Source organism: Catharus ustulatus, chromosome 6 (assembly GCF_009819885.2).
Source record: "Catharus ustulatus isolate bCatUst1 chromosome 6, bCatUst1.pri.v2, whole genome shotgun sequence".
Classification (NCBI taxonomy): domain Eukaryota; kingdom Metazoa; phylum Chordata; class Aves; order Passeriformes; family Turdidae; genus Catharus; species Catharus ustulatus.
In genome coordinates this window covers 49,577,422-49,597,374 of record NC_046226.1, presented here as the reverse complement: position 1 = coordinate 49,597,374, position 19,953 = coordinate 49,577,422, and the positions used below count along the sequence as shown (strand labels likewise).

The 19,953-nt window shown below is 40.2% G+C and overlaps 1 protein-coding gene across 6 annotated transcripts in view; it reads left to right on the top strand.

The window, feature by feature from the left end:
- Window positions 1–19,953, top strand: part of KCNC1 (potassium voltage-gated channel subfamily C member 1) — a 122,834-nt gene that overhangs the window by 73,463 nt on the left and 29,418 nt on the right. For all 6 annotated transcript variants that reach the window (XM_033061817.2, XM_033061811.2, XM_033061816.2 and 3 more), the window contains exon 2: window positions 10,161–11,094. In XM_033061817.2, coding sequence (XP_032917708.1) covers window positions 10,161–11,094 — 934 coding nt within the window. The remainder of the gene's footprint in view (window positions 1–10,160; window positions 11,095–19,953) is intronic.

Here is a 19,953-nt window from a genome sequence, read left to right as displayed (position 1 = left end):
ATCTTTCTTATATGACAAAGGGTATTTTGGAAGTTGCCTAAAAGAGCTACCAACACAGTTTCATAAGTTATGTTGTCACTAATTTGGATATCTAAAATGGCTCACAGCCAGTCAAAACCCAGTACTGACAAAGATTGCTGTCAGTGGAAATTTTGTGTGTTCCATCCTGTGCACTATCCATGCACAAATTAAGCTCTGCAAGAGCCTCTGCCTAACTAGAGAATGAAAACATCCTCTGCTTTCCAAAGAACTACCTAATTTTTTTAATAGTTTCTGAATTTTCTTTTTGGATTCTAATAGTTGCAGTTATAAATAATGTGGATATACTTTTATATAATTATATAATAATGTTGATATTTGATATTTAGGTTTTATAGAGGAAAGGCACAAAAAGATCTCAATATTTAGTAACATATTTAGACCATCTAGGAGCTTAACAGGACTTTTGTACTATGCACTGCCCAAAGGTAGGAAAGAACTGTGGCCATAATGCTTTAAAAGCAAAAAATGGTAGCTATGCCTTCAGCTAAGCAAACAACATGGGAGGGAAAGTGCCTACAACACACTGCTAGTCATAATCTGGAAAAAAATATGAAGAAATGGTTTCTCTGAATTACGTGAAATTATCCAAAATGAAGCAGTTGTTGAAATGCCTGACGTTTAACATCCATATTTTTAGCCACCTTGTTACGAACTCTGGCTTTTTGGGGAATACATCATCTGTGACATCCATCCACATAGACTGCAGTGAAAACAGGAAATCCTGAGCTCAACACTTACTGGCACTACAGCGATCCCAGGGCTTCCAGTTTTCCAGGGTGAGAAGTTATTTTGAGTGCCTCTGTTCTGAGGCGCTAAATTCAACTATCAGAGGGTAAACGCTCAGCTGCTCCCAGAATTTAAATCACTCTGAACATATTCCACAGAGTCAGAAACTGAGGTTTCAAAATCCATGGTCAAATATAAAATCAATTGGTCTGTAGAGGAATTATACCATAATTATTTTTGCTATATTATGGCTTTGGGTGAGAAATTGGAGTAAGGATCTCACTGGAGACACAAGCTGCTCACCTTTGGGGCTTGATGCTTCATCCTATGTGGGAGCTGCCAGCATCATCCTACAGCCCACCACACCCCAGCAGATCTGTGTGAATGTGTGTGGAAGGTGAGCAGACAGACCTCACACTCTGTAGGTGCAGGGTCCAGCCAGCCCACCCACATGGGAAACTGCAAAAGGTTGGACAGGTACCCATTTTAATTTGTCTTGAAGCAGGAGCATTATTGTCTGCACACAAAGGTGATCTGGAACACACACCAAATAGCTTGGCTTAAAAGCCACAGGGAGAAAAGTTGGCCTTGCATGCTAAGTTCAAGAGCTCTATATTTAGGGCAAAGCCTCCCTGTGTTTCAGCTGTTTCCTTATGGACTTTTGCACTCAATACTCCCACACGCTGGAGGGTTTCCTTTTGCAAAAAGAAAAAGGTAAGTGAGCAGGGCATGCTTTTCCTAAAGGAGCTGGAGACCACCAAGCACCCTCTTCCTCCTTCATACCTGTAACAATTTCATTCCTGGGGGCTGCTGGGAAGCTGAGGTTGATGAATCAAACCTCACCATGGGTGGACTCTGAAAGGCTGCAGTAATAATGTCTCCAGCTCTGTGAAAGGCTTCTAACACCACTTCAAAAGTAGGTTATAGAGAGGGTGCACACCATATAAGCATAAGCATATGAATTAAGCCACCTTTGGGCAAGTCACAGTGCAGAAGCTGTAACAAAAAGGGAAAAAAATAGACCAGCAGCAAGTTAGAGAGGAAGGAAGTGTGATTTTCTCAGGAGATAAATCCAGAACAAAGGTGGTGAGGTGAGATCCTGAAAATCCTAAAGCATGACACCACCACCATTCATTGCTACAAAACTCCCTGTTTCAGTTTAGAACAGAAAGTGTGCAGAGTCCAAAAAATGTTACCAACTGCCTCACAGAAAAAGGAACTCCTAGTATTAATGGGCAATTAAAGTGCTCTGGTTTCTTTTGCCATGTGATAGTTTATGTTGTGTGTATGAGATATTATATGACTTTCTCAGTTTTCTTAATCCTAAAGCTTTTGACAGAACTGACAGCATAAATGTGTGTGGCATCATCTGAAAATGAGATTAATAATTATGTTGAATTTATGCAGCAAAAGCATGAGCATATGAAAACACATGTATAGTACTCATGGGATGTTTGAATGTTTAGTGGTTGTTAGCTTACAAAAGAAAGAAAACACCTGAAAATTTCTAAATGCTTAATTGTTTGTGATGGATAAGACAAAAGTGAAAAAGCTTAAGATAAAGATTATTTAGGTTAGGCATTAGAAGGAAAAAATATAGATTAAAATGGGTGAAGTACTGGATAAATTTCCTGCAGAATTTCTATGATATTCACCAGTAGAATGGTGAATTCACTTAACAGCAGTCAGTGTAGCTGCCTTTCAGGAATGATCAAAGATTGTGCTTTGGGACAGGGAAATGACAATTTTGAAGGTCCCTATCGAGCATACATTTCAGCAGTCCCTGAGAGATGGAAGGCTTATTTTCACACTTACAGCTCCTTCTCTGTGTCTCCCATACTCAGCTGCAGGAGTCTTGGGGCCCTTTTGAATCAGGAATCTATATATGTTAAGACTTTCCCACTGCACCATTGCTCAGCAATATGAAACATTCCCTGGCCCCACCAAACTGTTCCCATTTAGTTCTCACTACCAGACTAGGGAGCAGCAAGGAAGCTTTGCAAAATAAATTCACCTCTCTTTCATATCAATGTTCCTATTAATTCACAAGACTTAATCTGTCCTAGATGAAATTGGAAGGCTTGCCTGAGAACTACAAAGAACATTCCAGCCCTTCCCTGGTGACCACCTGGCCATGTGGTCCCAGAGGAGCACTGTACATAGCCCACTTCCAGTTCTGATGCAGCCCTGCTTATCCAATAACTGCTTTGTCAAAGCACACAGCTGCCTGCTAGGACTAACATTTTGAGAGATCAGCTTCTAATTTATTTATTGCAATGTCAACACCGAATAACTTAAGCATATTTTCCACAGATGACTGCACATTTTTTTTAACACGCTGTTTCATGTCTGCATGCCACAAAGCATTCCAAGATTTTTTTGCAAGCTGTCATATATTTTTTGGCATTACATAATCATTTGATCCATGAGCTGTTAGTGGACTTTTTATCCGAGTCTAGAGCAAGCTCTGTCTATCTGCAAGGCTCCTTCTTCCATTTGTTTCAGCTACGAAACATGAATTTGAATAATCTTGTGAGTGAACCAGCATGTTGGCTGATGTGAGCTTCTCTGTCAATTGTCTTATCATCTCACTGAAAGGCAGACTGCTGAGAGGGTCATCTCTCCCTTCACAGAGAACAGCTTGGTGCTAACATCTGATTGTGCTCTCATATACTTACACCACATCCATAAAAAATAACTAGATTGGTTTTTTTTTTTTTCCCATGCAAATAATTTCATTTTCATGATCATTGCTCACAGGACCTTGAAATATCTTCCATTAGGGTTCTTAATGAAATAATGCAGAGAGTCCCAGCTTTTGCTCACTTCCTCAGCATTATATGGTTGTTGATATCATGTGCCAACATTTAGTCATCTGATCAGTCATACAGATTCAGTATTACTTTCAAAAATTCAGCAGAATTACTGGCACATTAAAAATGAGTCATTTGTTTGAATCAGGGTCCATATCTCTAAGAAAGCCTGGAAAAATTATCTTGACATAATAAAGTGTTTATAAAGCTAAGTATTCTAAAGCAGCTTTCACTTAACCCATACTTTGGATGAGCTGCAGCAAAAAGATTTGTTTTGTTAAATAATTTGGACACATGGGCTGACCTAAATTAATTTTAAATTAAGAGTGGTTAAACCATTTACAGATTAAAACAAAAACTAGGCAAAGCTTTGAGATTTGAGTCCCAGATGGACAAATGCTGGCATTTTCATGGAAGTGCAGTAGTTTTGAGAGACAAACCTCAATCAGATGAACTACTGCAAAAGAAAGCTGATAAAGTGCTTGAAGAGATACCTTGTAAATAGAAACCCCAGTGCTTTATGCAGGTCTAGCATAGGTCTCTAGGTATAATTAAATTACTCATGTTTTGTAGAAAACCAACTCCTATGTTGCCAGCATATGTTATTGAAACTCCTCAGAGCCTTTTTCTGCAAGTGTATAGCAGTGATAGACAAATAGAAAAATTACTAGACTTGGGATTTTTATATTATTCTGCCCATCCACACCCCTCAGCCCTCTCCCACTCCCCCAAAAAACAACAAAACCCCAAAACAAACTAACCCAAACAGAGTAGGTATCACTAGAGTCACAATATATTTTTCTGGAAGCTTCACAGCATAAGACTACCATCATTTCTCCTTCAGAGACAAAGTTCTGTGGTGAGTTGTGTGTTCTCACCTCCCATTTCAGTCTTGGCAAGCCCTGGGTCCTCCTAAAAGAGAAGCAGCAAACCTCCTGCTGCTCAGGAGCTCTGCTCATACAGACTGAGATGACAACTGCTCAGTTCCTCTTCTTTGCTGGTTCAACAGGACCAGGAGTGTTACCATGTAGTGATTTAAAACTTTTCGTCATCAAAACTGAACCTCATTGAAATAGATCAGTAGAAAGAGATGGTGCCACTTATATAGAGAATTTCCTGATGCTTTAACAGATGCAGTTCAGTCAAAATGCCACCTTCCTCTGCTTTTAATTCAGAGGTTCTGGGGAGGATACAATTTCCTGAATTTCTCTATAAAAGGATAGGGATTAAGAATCACTTTTTAAAATATTTCTGATCGCAGATGGAAAGGAAAAGGATGGCAGATCTTCTTTGAGTGTGCTGCGTTTCTTTTCTCCCATCTAACTTGAGTAGGATTGTTAAATGATTCTGAGCAGTATCAAAGGAGAAGAGCACGTGTCTGCAGCGTGCAGCTGCTACTAACTCGCTCTGAACGTGTGATCTGGAATGAATTATGAATAGCATGTCGTGTACACCGCTATTTCCTAGAAAACAAACTGGAGTTACTGAAACCTGACTTGCAAAGCCCTTCTGCTTTCACTGCCACCACACACTTTCGTTGTTGTCTCTGATCTGCCAAGATTCAGCCAGTCTTCCTTCCCAAGTCCTCACTCCAGACATACATCAGTCTGGACAGGGAGCAGATGTAAGTTGGCAGACAGCTCCAAGCTCCAAAGAGTTTATTATCTCAATTAAATTGTTTTAAAAATAGGCAAAGGATGGTACAAAAGATGCAGGCCCACATGCTTGAATGTGTCAATGGTGGAGGCTGGAAAAGATCCTAACTCATCTGATTTCTGTCCTGGTATTTTTGTCACCAGCCTTCACTGCCCATCTGCACTGAAGTCTGGGAATTCCAGGTACCACATCAATGAATTCTAGCAGGTTACCTAGCATATTTGTGCAGACCCAAGCATAAAAAAGGTTTCTTATCTCCAAGACCAGAACTATCTAAGACATGCAAGACAAAGTGCTGCAAACTACTCCCAGAAGTAAACAGCAAAACCTGTGTATTTAATACTGTCTGGTCCAATACTCAGACCTTTTATGTAAGTTTAGCTTCTAAATCCTCATGTCTTAGAAGGTTTATTTGGGTTTTTAAGGACTTTTGTTTTCTTTCCATGCTGAGTGGAAAGAAGTTGGCTAATTATTCATGAGTGGCTACATCTGATTCCATTATCTTGCTCCTTTTACAGCCATGCAAAGTTGATGTGAAAGACTGCTGCTATGAATTAATTGGTACTTCATATTGCACTGGCAAAAATGGCTGGGTTAGACATAAGGCAAGGAGAAGAGATAGATAGATAGATAGATAGATAGATAGATAGATAGATAGATAGATAGATAGATAGATAGATAGATAGATAGATAGGTAGATAGATAGATAGATAGATAGATAGATAGATAGATAGATAGATAGATAGATAGATAGATAGATAGATAGATTTAATCAGAGGCAATATAAATTAGGTTATGAAATTCTCCACTTCTCCACTTAAGGGCATGACACCTTTTAGACTCTTTCAAAATAAACTTATTAAAATATAGCTGGTATCAAGAGAAATTATGCAGGAGTGTAACTTCTCTCTCCAGAATGAAAACATTTTAATGTAACTTACATTTTAATGCAAATCTCCCCCTGTTAAGTCTCCTCTCTGCCTTCGCTTATGGCTTTTGCGGTTTTGGACAATCTGAGATTTTTCTTTGTTGGTATTAGAGCCAGAAAAAAAAAAAAGTTATAGCAGCAGCATTTCTAGTGAAATAGAAATCATTCACATGTCAAAGCAAATAAAAGAGTTTGGATCACTTCAAACAACTTCACCTAGGTATATTCTTTAATTATAGAAAATTTTAAATGCCATTATGTAACTCAACAGCATGTGACATCACTTCTTAAAATCCTCACTCCTTTCCCTCAGCCCATTCAGATCCTAGGCAGAAGAGAAACTGCTGTGAAATATAAGGACAAAGAAGATTAAGAACCACTAAATTATACAAGAGCAATCCATTGGTTTGATTAGTTTTTAGACCATTATCAGTGAAATTAAACGAGACAGACTTATTTTCAAAGGCAATAGAACATGTGTGAGTCCCATGGTCCTCACCAGATTTTATCAGCATTGCCCATCTCTGGATTTGACAAGTCATCATGCTAGGCACAGTGGGCCTCTGATGGTGGGCCAGAGAGAACTCTCTTTTTTTGACATCTCTGGCAAAAATTAATGCCGGTCTACCTAGAAAAGCCTACTCACCAATTTTTGTGCTGTTAAATCATGCTTACAGTTTGCTAAATCTCAGATAATTAACAAAGAAAAATACTCAGAAGAAAGAAGGGGTGAGAGCAATATGAACTGGGGTTCACAAACATAAATCTGTGCCAGTGATACCTGTGGTACGCTGCTAAATTCCTGTGTTCCAAGAAGTTACAGGTGATAAATCTATCAGGGATGGATGCCAGTGAACAAATTGTCAAGCCTGACTTTCTGGCACTTCTGCACTTAAATTAGAGAAAAGTTAGATTGGAGAAAAATACTGGGATTCTTCCTGTCAATACCATTACTCAGACACAGTTTTATGGAATCTTGAAAGCAGACTCACACTTTCAAAGCCACAAAGCCTACAAAAACATGCCCATCCCCAGGAAAGGATGCTGTTAACTCCAGATAGGAGAGAGCAGACACTTCACACTCATTTAGGAGATGCTTTCTGCTCTGCTGAAGTGGAGACTAAAAGCTCTCAATTACCCTCTGAAGCCAAGGTGTGAGCACACATGGGCTAACAGTAAGAGAGATGATGGGTGTGATGTTCTCTACCAACCTGTAAAACTGCAGAAAACTTAATGGCTGGTCAGAATTGGTTATTTGTTCTCTTTAATACAGCAAACCATCAGTTTCCAGATACTTACTGTGAAAGGTCAGCCTGAAGGTTGTCCTAAGCAGGAAAAACTCACTCAGAAGATATATTTGTATACAACAAGAGGATTGCATTTGGAGTCAGTCTTCACAAACCCTTAAAATGTAAAATGGTTTTATTCCCCTCCCTCCTTCTCATCTGTGAGCGCTACCTGTCTTTCTGGAGTGTCAGCACTTCCTTCTGCAGCCTGAATTCTCAGGGCTCTGTGACTCTGTGCAACAATGTGCCCCAGGCTGGAATACAGCAGGCATGCTCAGCCTGACTGCTTGGTGCAAGGTGCTTTTGGTTTCTCATTTGCCTCATATGCAGACAGTCTCCGAGTGTTATTGGTATTGTACACAAAAGTGCTTTGACCACTTAAAAGTCTTCAACTGATTTTTCAGGAAGACTGTTGATATACTAAAGCCACTGACATTTAGATAAAAGCATATAGAACCTGCACACTTTCATAGAGAATCAGAAAGCACATGGTCAAAACCACCTGTTTGACAGACAGAGAAACTGTGCATGGAGAAATTTCCCTGTTTAACAGGAGAATCTAAATAAAAATATATAAAAACATACCCAAAATCCTGCTTCTCAATTTCCCTAATCTTCATATTGTTTATCTCCCAGATATGTAAGGCATTGATTTTAGCACATATCACCATGTGTAGTAGGTCCTCATGTAACAGTACTGTGAGAATCTGAAGTGTTCAGGGGAAAATATTACTTTATTTTTTAAATCTGTGACAGTGGTTCTGATCTCTTTGGCAGCAAAGCTGAATTTGAATAGCAGAAGAGTCTGTTTCTTCTGTATCCTTTCAAGCTTATTTGCTCTTATTGGCCTAACACTGACATAGGCTGCCCAGAGAGGCTGTGGGATCTCCAGTCATGGAGATATCCAGACCTGGAGTAGGCATGAGCAACCTGGTCCAGCTTTGAAGTTGTGCCAAACAACCTCCGTGATTTTGTGATTTTATTCACTTCCATTTTCTTTGTATTCTATTAAATGGCTCCCCTCAAACTGTGGCAAATCCATGCTTTTGACTTTGTTTGCTAATATAGAAGGTCAAGTGTAATTCTGCACAAGATCTACCCAGAAAGGCAGACAGGAGGAACATCTTGATTGCAGGAGAGTTTTGATTGTTTGAAGTGTAGGTTATTTTTAATGGGTCTGTTCCTTTGGCAGCAGTTTTGTTCAGATCATTGCACTGCATTCACTGGCAACACAGAGAAGAAACTAGTTCTTTTAAACCCCTGTGCTGACTACAGTGTTGAAAAAGGGATACTGTGAGTAACAGGAAACTAAGAGTATTTGTTAATATGTTTATTATCACAATTACTCATGCTCATAAAGACAGGGAAATACCTTATATGATGTCTCTCGTCAAGATGACACACAAGACAAACAAAAAGATAACAGATGCAGGGAGTAGAATGGCAAGAGGTATTACCATGACTGTACTACCCCAACACACAAAGAGACTTAGATATATGCAAATTACTTAATTGATTAAAGAAGGATTGAGCAGGGCAACTGTGGTTACAAGGCTTGCAAATTTTGGCCTGACTGCACTGGCTGTACCCCTCAATTATCCTGAAATGCAACCAAGAGATCTTCTTTAGGCTGAGGAAAGACTGAGAAAAGCTTAGAAAGATGGTGTTGATCAGCTTGGAGAATAGAATTCTCCAGGGAGACCTTATTGCTGTCAACAATGTCACCCAGTCCATACTTAAAGGGAGATCATCAGAAAGATGCAGACTGACATTTCAGTAAGTCCTGTTGTGACAGTAAGGGAAGATTCATACTAGAAGAGATTTTTTACAGTGGTGGAACACAAGCACAGATTTCCCAGAGAAGTGGTGGATGCCCCATCCCTGGAAACGTTCAAGGTCCGATTGTAATTGTAATCCAACATCCTTTAAAAAAAATCATCTAATTCTGGTACAAGCCTTACACTGTAATGAGAATCTCTTCAAGAAAATTGTGTCTGGTGAAAGCCAGTAGATCTGTGTTCTTTGGGTTCAGCTGACAGGCTTACCTGAAACCTCTTCCTTACCCTCCCAAAAGATCTAGAGAAGGGAACAGAGAACAGAGACATTTGAGAGCTCAGTTTCACAATGTGACTCTCCTCAACCTGTGCCTGGGGTATGCCAAGAAAGTCTGATGATGCCAAGGACTCTGCTCCTTGCTGTAGAGCCCACCTGAGACTGCCACTAGTATTTACTAGCACCTTTCTGAGATTTGAAGTATCACAGCTCTCACTAAGCTGGGAGCAGCCACGATACTGCTGACAGAATGCTAAGAACAGTACTGCCTGGCAGCTGTCCTGGAAGGTGTGCTCTCCCTTCAAGGCACAGAAGTAACAGAAGACCAAGTTCAGGAAGGTACAATTTCAATATGTCCTTAACCTTAAATCCCACAGAAAGTCCTGAGATTTAAGTGCTTGCTTAAATTTACACTCACACTGAGGTGCAATCTGTATAAGAATGGATTTTAGCATGCTCTTATATACTGCTTTCCCTCACAGGCTGAGTGTTAGGCTGTCTTTGCAGGTGAGACTTGGCATCTTAAGCCTACAGGGAGAAGGCTTGGCATTATATTTACACTTAATACAGCTCTTGCCTCTCCCTGATGTTTCAGAATCAAAGCCCCTGTACTTAATCTACTGTTTAACATTTCTCTCATGTCTTTTTTTTCCACAGTATGTGGCATTTGCCTCCCTGTTCTTCATTTTGGTCTCCATTACCACCTTCTGCCTCGAGACCCATGAGAGATTTAACCCCATTGTGAACAAGACAGAAACTGAATTCATCGGGAATGACACCCAGGTGCGGCACTACAGGGAAGCAGAGACAGAAGCCTTTCTCACCTACATCGAAGGTGTCTGTGTGGTCTGGTTTACATTTGAGTTCTTGATGAGAGTCACTTTCTGCCCAAACAAGGTGGAATTTATCAAAAACTCTTTGAACATCATTGACTTTGTGGCCATACTGCCTTTCTATCTAGAGGTTGGACTCAGTGGCCTGTCTTCCAAAGCTGCTAAGGATGTCCTGGGCTTCCTCCGCGTAGTCCGTTTCGTGCGAATCCTGCGAATTTTCAAGCTGACCCGCCACTTCGTCGGGTTGCGGGTCTTGGGACACACCCTCCGTGCCAGCACAAACGAATTCTTGCTGCTCATCATATTTTTGGCATTGGGCGTCTTAATCTTTGCCACGATGATCTATTATGCCGAGAGAATAGGTGCTAAACCAAATGACCCTAGTGCCAGTGAACACACACACTTTAAAAATATCCCCATCGGCTTTTGGTGGGCTGTTGTCACCATGACGACCCTGGGCTACGGAGACATGTATCCTCAGACTTGGTCAGGCATGCTGGTGGGGGCCCTCTGCGCTCTCGCTGGTGTGCTGACCATTGCCATGCCTGTCCCTGTCATTGTGAACAATTTCGGAATGTATTACTCCTTAGCTATGGCTAAGCAGAAGCTACCAAAGAAAAAAAAGAAGCATATCCCGAGGCCACCCCAGCTGGGATCCCCCAATTATTGTAAATCTGTCGTAAACTCTCCACACCACAGTACTCAGAGCGACACTTGCCCACTGGCCCAAGAAGAAATTTTAGAAATTAACAGAGCAGGTAGGAAACCTCTTAGAGGAATGTCCATCTGACCGTTAACCTCCATCCCGCGTAGTGATTTAAGATTCAGCCAGACTGCTTTCTTAGAGCAATGGGTAGCACATTTATCCATTCTAGTCCCACCATCACACAGTGAATAATATGTGTGAAGTCTAGGTTGCAGGGACAAATGGTACAGTGGAGGCTGATCAGCAAAACTAAGGATGAGAGCACGCTCTAGGAGCCCAAACTTTGGTCCTGGTTAAGGGCATACAAGTCTCAAGATATTTTGGAAAGCTGTTACATCTAGTGGAAGAATTTTGAGAGTTCTACAGCTGTGTTGCTGGACTGTGTAATGCATCTCAGAAGCTCCTGAGAGCTGAATGCTTCATAGAGCAGAGTAGGAGCCAAGTACTCAGCAATTACAGAGCTTTCTGACAAAACAGGGCTGGAATTCAAAACAGCCAGATGCTTTCTCATTTGTTCCCATTTGGGACCTTTCAGCTGTTTTAAATGGCAGATATTGTACATCTCATTACAGAAACTAGGTGCCTAGTAAGTTGAAGGGACAACTATACCATCATGCATATTCATGAGACAATCCCGTCTCTTTCTGATGATTAACTGCAAAGTAGAACAACAGCTCAAATTCTTGACACTAATGCAAAATGACTCACTCTGAGACAAGACTAGATGTAAGGATGTTTATTCCATGGCATGCAAATCAATCTATTCTATAATATTCCACTAGAATTTAGTTTTAGAACTATGAAGAGTTTTGAACCATATTTTCTAAAACATGCTCCTTTTGCAAGTATGGGTTGGTGAGTTACAGCTCTTTCAACCTTCTAGCAGCAAAGGCCAACTGGAAAAGGTCTGACTGGTCATTACTGGCTGGTTTGGCCTAAACAGTGATTGCCTCATTGTTATTTTTAATTGTACTGATTCATGTTAGCAATAGGTGAAACCAGAGCAAAATTAACCATACTAATTCTACTGGGAGGGGGGAGGGAAATGGAAAGAATACTAGTCACCATGGAATATATTATAATATCCCATGGCTAGTGGTTAATTATGGGAATATCTCAGTTCTATGAGACTCCTATAGCACACAAAATTACGGGGCTCCAATTTGATGTTTTAAACCCCATAATCTACCTCTACCCATGGAATATCACTATTTATTCTATGGAGTAATTTGAAAGTAGATAACCATGTTGAAAACAATGCCAACTTCGTTTTTGGCAGATGTTCCAGCCAAGTTGCATAGTAGACATTCTTCAGCCTTTTCAGAATATCCCCCTGTATTGTATTAGAAAGGACAGATCGCCAGCCAAGTGATCTCAACTGACAAAGAGTTCAAAAGATGTGTTTTGGAAGAGCTAGCATATACCTATGATGGTCTTGTGTTATCATTTCTTTGCTTTGAAGAAAATTCTGATTTGTTACTCATTGTGAGTGAGATATTTTCTCGTCATCTCATAGCCATGCATGTTGATGTCATTGTGAGAAGCACAAAGAAAGTGAGACTTTCCTTTGTGTGTGACTTCACCAATGCCAATGCTAATTTTGGAGGGGAAGAGCTGGTGGGAATCTTTCTCTTCTTTCCTCTTCTCTTTTCTCTTCCTTTCTTATTTCTTTTCACTTCTGTGCAAGTATGTAAAATCCATTCAGAAGGTAAATAGCTTTCATTTTGTTTTTGTTAAAGGCTATTTCCATTGCAACAGGCCAATCACAATTCACGTGACTGATAGACTGTACCAATTGTATCCTTGGCGCACATACGCGATGGTTTTATCATCCATTTCCCTCAGGTTGCAAATGCTTATCACAGCTCATGTTCAAGCAGCAAATTTCCTCATAAAGCAGATGCTTTGGTGGCATCATGGATCAAGAGGGAAAGAGGGCAGAGCAATATTGTGTCTCCCCTACCATGAACAATGTGCCAACTGCCCCATGATAGTGTGCAAGAGGTGCCAGACTCTGGCGTACTTTAGCAGTCAGATACCGAGTGAAATCAGCTCAGAAACCCCTGGCTTTATAAAGTTCCTTCCATTACCTACCCTGATCCTCTCTGGGAACTGGAGGACCAGGAACTCTAAGAGTTCAGTACAATTCCATGCTGGTATCCTGAGAATACATGTAATTTTGGTTCAATGTGGAACTGTTTCACCACCATCAGTGCTCTAAACTCAGCTGTTACTGCAATATCCATGAAGTATTGATAGTAGCAGCAACTTATCTATTTCTGCAATAATTAAGAGAGACTATTTTTATATACATATACAAGCATATATATTTTAAGAAGTAACAAAGCACACTTACACTTCAGCTAAGAAAATTGTAACACTGTAGCTGGAGTTCTGTTTGTGATAATTATTATGCACCACGAGCAGCAAAAAATACTGCCTGCATCTTTTAGCTTCCAAATAGGGAAAGATCTATATGTGTGCAGGAGAAAAGCAAAAAATACTAACATCAAAACCAAACTGTTAAGACAGGATCTGCATTGCTGTGGATGTTAAGTTTCATTTCTGTAACATGAAGCATTCACAGGCACTGACTTGTTTCTGAAACCATTACCTGCACCTTATATGAAAACAGGGACTTGCAAGCAGTGCAAATCTTTAGATTGGTTAACATCACCTAACTGTAAACAACTGGTTAATATTGCACTAGGAACACAGAATGGGTGCCTAACTTTTCTAAAATAGTGCCCAAATTGTCCAGCATATTTCTTGTAATTTTTAACTGTAAAGCTTCAGTGTGACAGTGTCTAGGTCACGTAACACCATGCAATTTGTATCCAATATGCTATTAAAAAACAAGAAGCCTGCTTAGTTGCTCAGGTGTAAAGGACATCACATGAAGTTATTAATTCCATATATTATTTGTGGTGGAATGATTAAACATATCACCAAACAGGGTTAAACATGACTCCCTCTCTCACGCACTTCACATCTGTTCCTGGTCCATGCCCTCAGGGCCAGGGGAGTTTTACAAAGAGCTCAGCACAGCTCTGCCCGGTGCCTCCTCCCAGGATAAGGAGCACTTTCCTGGCACAGGCATGCAAACAGCAGAGCTTTGCCCACAGGCTGCACAGCTGCTGCCAACGATGCTGTGGTCATTTGCAGGCAAAGCAGAGATGCTTTGAATTTAAAGTCTGGCAGGTTTGAATTAAATCTTTTTATTGCCCCAACACTCAGCAGCTCAGTCCTGGGCTAATCTACACCTGGCAGGAGGGTATTTTTAATTAACAGCACTTGGTTTTAATCTGACACAAAGAATACAGAGTTTCATTCTACCATACCTCCCCTTCCTGCAGCAACCCTTCCTGTCTTCCATCCCATCTGATCCCACCAGTGAGTGGCTGGGAAAGCAGCAGGAGGGAGGAAAGGCATTTCAGAGTAGAGGACGGCAGAGCTAGTGCTGCAGGCACACCTTCACCAGCAGCATTAAGAAAGAAATTTCCTCTATACAAAACATTGTCTTCAAGGCACTTTCTGCTGCCCATAAATTCTCAAGATACTGCTTAAAGAGTGCCTGGTGGAACTGGGCCTGATACAATGCAGCAGATTTCACCTGACCAATTTGACTAAAACTCCTTGACCTGGACGTATCTCAAACTATAGAGAACTGTGTGTCCCCTGACTTAACATAAACCCACCAAATTCTAGCACCTCCATGTCCAAGGATTAATGTTGTTATGTTGCAATGTCGTTTACAGGCCCTGTTCAAGATCAGGGCTTCATTTTGGCATCATTTTATATTGGACAACCACTATACTACCCAACAGGCTAAGTGGACAACAAAGACAAAATAGAAGTAAACCCCAATATTTTCAGTTGACGTGGGGCTTAATTTAATTGAGGAAGATTACTTGAAAGGTCTATGACAAAGCCACTAGTTGAATATAACTAAATAAGCATCAGTCAACCACAGTCTGCTGTGCTGGAGTGTCTTTTATCTCAAGGCTTGAATATTCTAAACAGTCAGTATCATAATAAAAGTTAAAATAAAAAATAAAATTTAAAAAAAAAATCAACCAAAAAGTAAACGAACCAAACCCAAAAAAAGACAGTTTCACTCAAACATGATTTTTGTCCCAAGCCTCACACTGTCCTACAGGCATAATCATTTAATTCAGTACACAGTGAAATATTTTAAGGTGCAAGTTTGTAAGAAGACCTCAAAACATGCAAAACAGATATTAAAAGCTCTCAGTCTTGTTTTTAAAGCATTGCCCAGTTCCTCAGCCCCTCTGTTATATGAGCTGTGTGCTCACCTGCTGGACAGGGTGACTGCATGGTTACATCTCAGCATCGTCACTGGATGAAGCAGTGAATGTAACTTCCCAGCACTGTAAAAGAAATTTAAAACATGACTGGAATTCATAACTTCATTTGATGGCTACAGTACTTACTGCCTGGTGCCACACAGCAATGATCTAAAGAATGCATTTGTAATACATAAGCCAAGGAGATGGATTATTTGGGGAGCATTGAGAGATCTACCCCACCCTTTTATTCTTTTCATATATATATTTGCAACACCAGCACACAAAGGGTTTATCTTGACTTTAACATGATCAAATTAACAATTTCTCACCTCTCTGATCCCCTCTGGATGCAACTTCACATAAGCTATACTCCAAGGATATCTTATCTTCATACAAATGTATTGTGCACGCTCTTTCAGAGTGTACTGGTGGCAAAATTCTCTATTCATTGCATGCCTGTAAAATACAGAAAAAATTACTAGAATTGAGGTACCTAAGAGGAGAGGGAAAATATCTGTCATAACTAATACAGACTTCAGCTTCAGAAAAATATTCAGTGATTCTTTTACTTCTCTGCCCCAAAGCCAATTTTCAATTACCTACTCCTAGACTATCCTGATGTCTGAATAGTTAAAGTAATCCAAGTCTATTCCTGACAGAAGGGAGCTACAAAGTTGCAGTGACTCCAGTGTACTCCATGGTCAGATGAACTGGAACAAGTTGTGATGTTAGGAACCCAATATTTCAATGCAATTTCCTGAGAGAGAGCTGATCTCCTTTTAAAGAAATCATGTGGAATTACCCACTCCAGCTTTATCACTCGTGCTTTCTGAAGGAGCTGCTCTTTCCTCAGGGCTTCATTTTTCATCTCTTCTGTCATCATAACCTAAATAACCTGTATTCCTTGTGCAACACACTGGCTCTAACGTCAGAAGTGTGCTGAGCACTGTAATTCTAGTGCCAGTGCTCAGTGGGAGCTGGGAACTCATGGCAGCTCTTGTCAGAGGCCCATTCTGCTGCCTAACATTTCACTGTAGCTTGTGAACCTCGGTGGCTTTTATGGAGAGCAAAGCATTGTTAAAGCCACAGGTATGTGGTCACTGTGGTGGTCCTTCAAACCACAGGGAAGCAAATTCTCTGATCAAGTGTCTTTGAACATTATAAAAAAAAGTCTTGTCTAATTTTAGTGTCATAAAACCTTTGCTCCTCTCTGTAAGATGGACAGTAGATGGCAAAGTAACTTCTAAGAATTTAGGTTTGTTTCAGCTACAAAAGCTTAGGTGTTTAAATGTGTTGGACATAAAAAATACTAAAAAGGCAATGGAAAAGGTAATAGGGAGGTGGATTTTTTTTTCCTCACTATACTTAGCCCCTCTAGTCATTAAAATCCAAAAACTCCTCACTCCAAAATAGCAAATGAGGTAATGATGACATCTTGATATCACTGATGATGGAGTCTTTGGGATCTGATAGAGAAATGGCTAACACCTCAAAACAAAAGGAATAACTCTCAAATATTCTAATCTAATTTAAGTTTCATTTCTCTGAGATCCCCCTTAGAAGAATCAGGCAGCCTCTGAGAGCAATCCACTCGTTTATGACCTGAGTTGTCCTCTGGGGGTGCCTTTCTCTGTAAGACATCACAGGTGACTGCAGCTCTAACTCAATATTCTGTAGTTAAGTGCCTACAGTTCTGTGGAAGCAGTTTGGATCTATTCCTTGCCCCCTGCCCATGTGGCATTGCTGCAATCTCACAGCTGGGGGTCACATGTAAAGCAGAATCTATAACTAATGTAACGTAATATCTTGTTGTACAATTATTCATCTGTCACTTCCTGTAGAGATAAAACTGGTGGGTGTCACTTGTACTACTGTTGACTTTTGAATGTGAGTAAAAAACAACATCCTCTATGCCAAGTAATTTGAAAACAAAGAGGAGGAGCAATGTATTCAAGCACAGTGCTTTATGTTTCCTGCTTTTCTCTGGCACTAGGTGAGAAATGAAAAAAAATTCTAAAATTAGAAAATCTCCCCACACCAACTCTGTGGGTCAGAGCCAGGGCTGAGTGTGTTTAGGGACTGGACTGCGCTAAGCTAAAAATCAATTGCAGAACTAAATAATAAAATTTAGGAATTTTCATGCCTTAATAACGTAATGAGCACAAGGCACTTTTAGCCCTGGGAAAGCACAGATACCAGCACTTCAGCCAAATAGGGCCAACCTGTGCCAATCCTCCAGCACAAAACAGACATAAATATGGTAAATCCTCTTTCTCAAGCACATGGCTCCCATGCCATCCAGTGCAGAATGCATTCCTGGAATATGAAAGAGATACTCTTGGCATCTCTTCCTTCTGCTGGACTGAGTATGGTTAGTGTTTGCAGGACAGATACAAGAAAAGGCACCTCTGTGCAACAAGTGCATTTCTTTTGCAGTACAGTTAAACTAGATCACTTATTTGTTACTACAAAAGGCCAGGGGCAAAAAGGTGTAGGATATGAGGTCCCAGTTCTGTGGCCCACCCACTTGCTTGTATCCCTCTTGGACTATACTTGGTGGATATTTTCTCTGAGCCTTTTGTTTACTTGCTTGTCTGTTTATAAGCACAAAGCCAAAATAACAGGCACTCTCCCATTCCTGCTGTCATTGTTCTTTGTATTCATTCATCCACATTCCATGTCTCAGACACCTTCCATACTGTATAGATCATCATACTGTATTCCTCAGTAAGAGCAGTAATATAAGATGGTAACATGACTCACCTGACTGCATTTTCCTGCAACCTCTACCTGACCTGTCAATGACCCCCTTGGTGTTAGTGAGACTCTCAGATGTTCAGGGTAGGTAAAAGTAAACCCCTAGAAGGATCAGGATGAAACTAGGAAGGATCTTCCAGAGCTCTTTGCAATGCAGGATTTCCAGAAGCAACCGTTCTCAGCACCGCATTAAGCACATATCCAATAATGCCTGTAAATAGCAATATGCACTGGATCGACTTTCCTAGAGCTCCTGAACTTCTCTAGCAGTACCAGTAGGCAGCCAACATACTGTCACCTCACTTCAAGAAGTAGTACCTGTTAAGGGTGATATTCTCTGGGAGTGATGTTACTATGTTGGCCGAGTTAGTACTGGGAGAGACGGTCACCACCGTCACTGGAGTGCCTTTCCTGGGGGACACGGCTTCCTGGAGGGACCCAGGTCGACACGGTGGTGAGTAAATGTTGAAGAGGTAGGTTGGGTTGGAAGGATTCTGCATAATTCATGTAGCATACTAAATTCTGCTCTCGTGCCAGTGTAAAGTCCTTCAGTGTGATCTACGCAGAAGAGCTTCATAACTTTCAAAATATGCAGTAATATAAAAATCAGGAAACTAATAAAGATACCTAGATAAAGATATTGATTTTAATGGCCTTAGAATACTGGGGTAACTAAAATGAAGTTGCTATATAGGAATCTTAATTCTTTTACATGTTCACATTTCTCTCTTTTTTCTCTTTCTCTCTTTCACTCTGTTTGTTAACATTTACTTGTTATTGCTGTACGTTGCTTGCGACTTGTGTATGTTACAGACTGTCACATTTTATTCTGTGAAGTTTTTCTCCAATTCCCATCAACCTGAGCTCCATGTTGGGCAGCCGAGGAGATTACAATACAGTTCTTTATTGCAAAAGAACCAGGAATGTCACAGACTATAGGTAACTTCACTGAGGTTGTGACACAAAACCTGATGCGAGGTATTAATGCAAAGAGTAAGTACTCGGTATGAAAATAGAGCTATTTAGTCAAATTACTTTCTTTTTTTTTCAGATAGTCTGCATGGGAAAATTAATTTTCATTACTCTCCAGAAGAAAACACTCACAAACCTACCAATCTAGGATTCTTGTCACTCTCATTTGAAAACCAATGGTGCCTATGTCAACATATCATTGCTCATTTTTGAAGGCTTAAACTCATACTTTCTATGCTGTTCTTCTCTATGCTAAACTTCCTTCCACACTCTCCAAGTCATCATTTCATCATTTTGTCATCCTTTGTCTCTGGTTTAATATATCTTCTACATAATTCTTTGTCTAATTTAATATAGTTCTATCCCTTTCACTCTAAGGACCTGATTAAATAACAACAAAAATTAATCCCTACCCATGGGATTCAGGTTTCTTAATCCTGTGTGAGGCTCTGTATCCTATAAAATTGATTTCTGTAGCCAAAGATGGTCTGGCACAGAAGCATAATTGTTACTTTGCTGAATGATGTCCTGAGCAAAGCATTTTGTTTTACAATCTTCCCCAATTACTCCCATAAACTGGTTTTAAAGAATAGTAAAAGGTAGCTGATAGACATTCTGATAATTTTCTAGAGGGACAGCATGAAGTTTATTGCTTATTCTTAATTGTCAGGAACTCAGAAATCACTACAGTCATGTACCAACTCAAGAAAAGTGTATTTGTCTCAGTGTGAAGTTCCTTTACTATGAAGTTCCTTTACTACCTGATTTTCTTTATGCTCTGACTCTCTAAATTATTGAAGAAGCACAGCAGAGTTTCCATAATATCTGGCATATAAACCAGAGTAATTTATACTGATGCAATTGATGAGTGG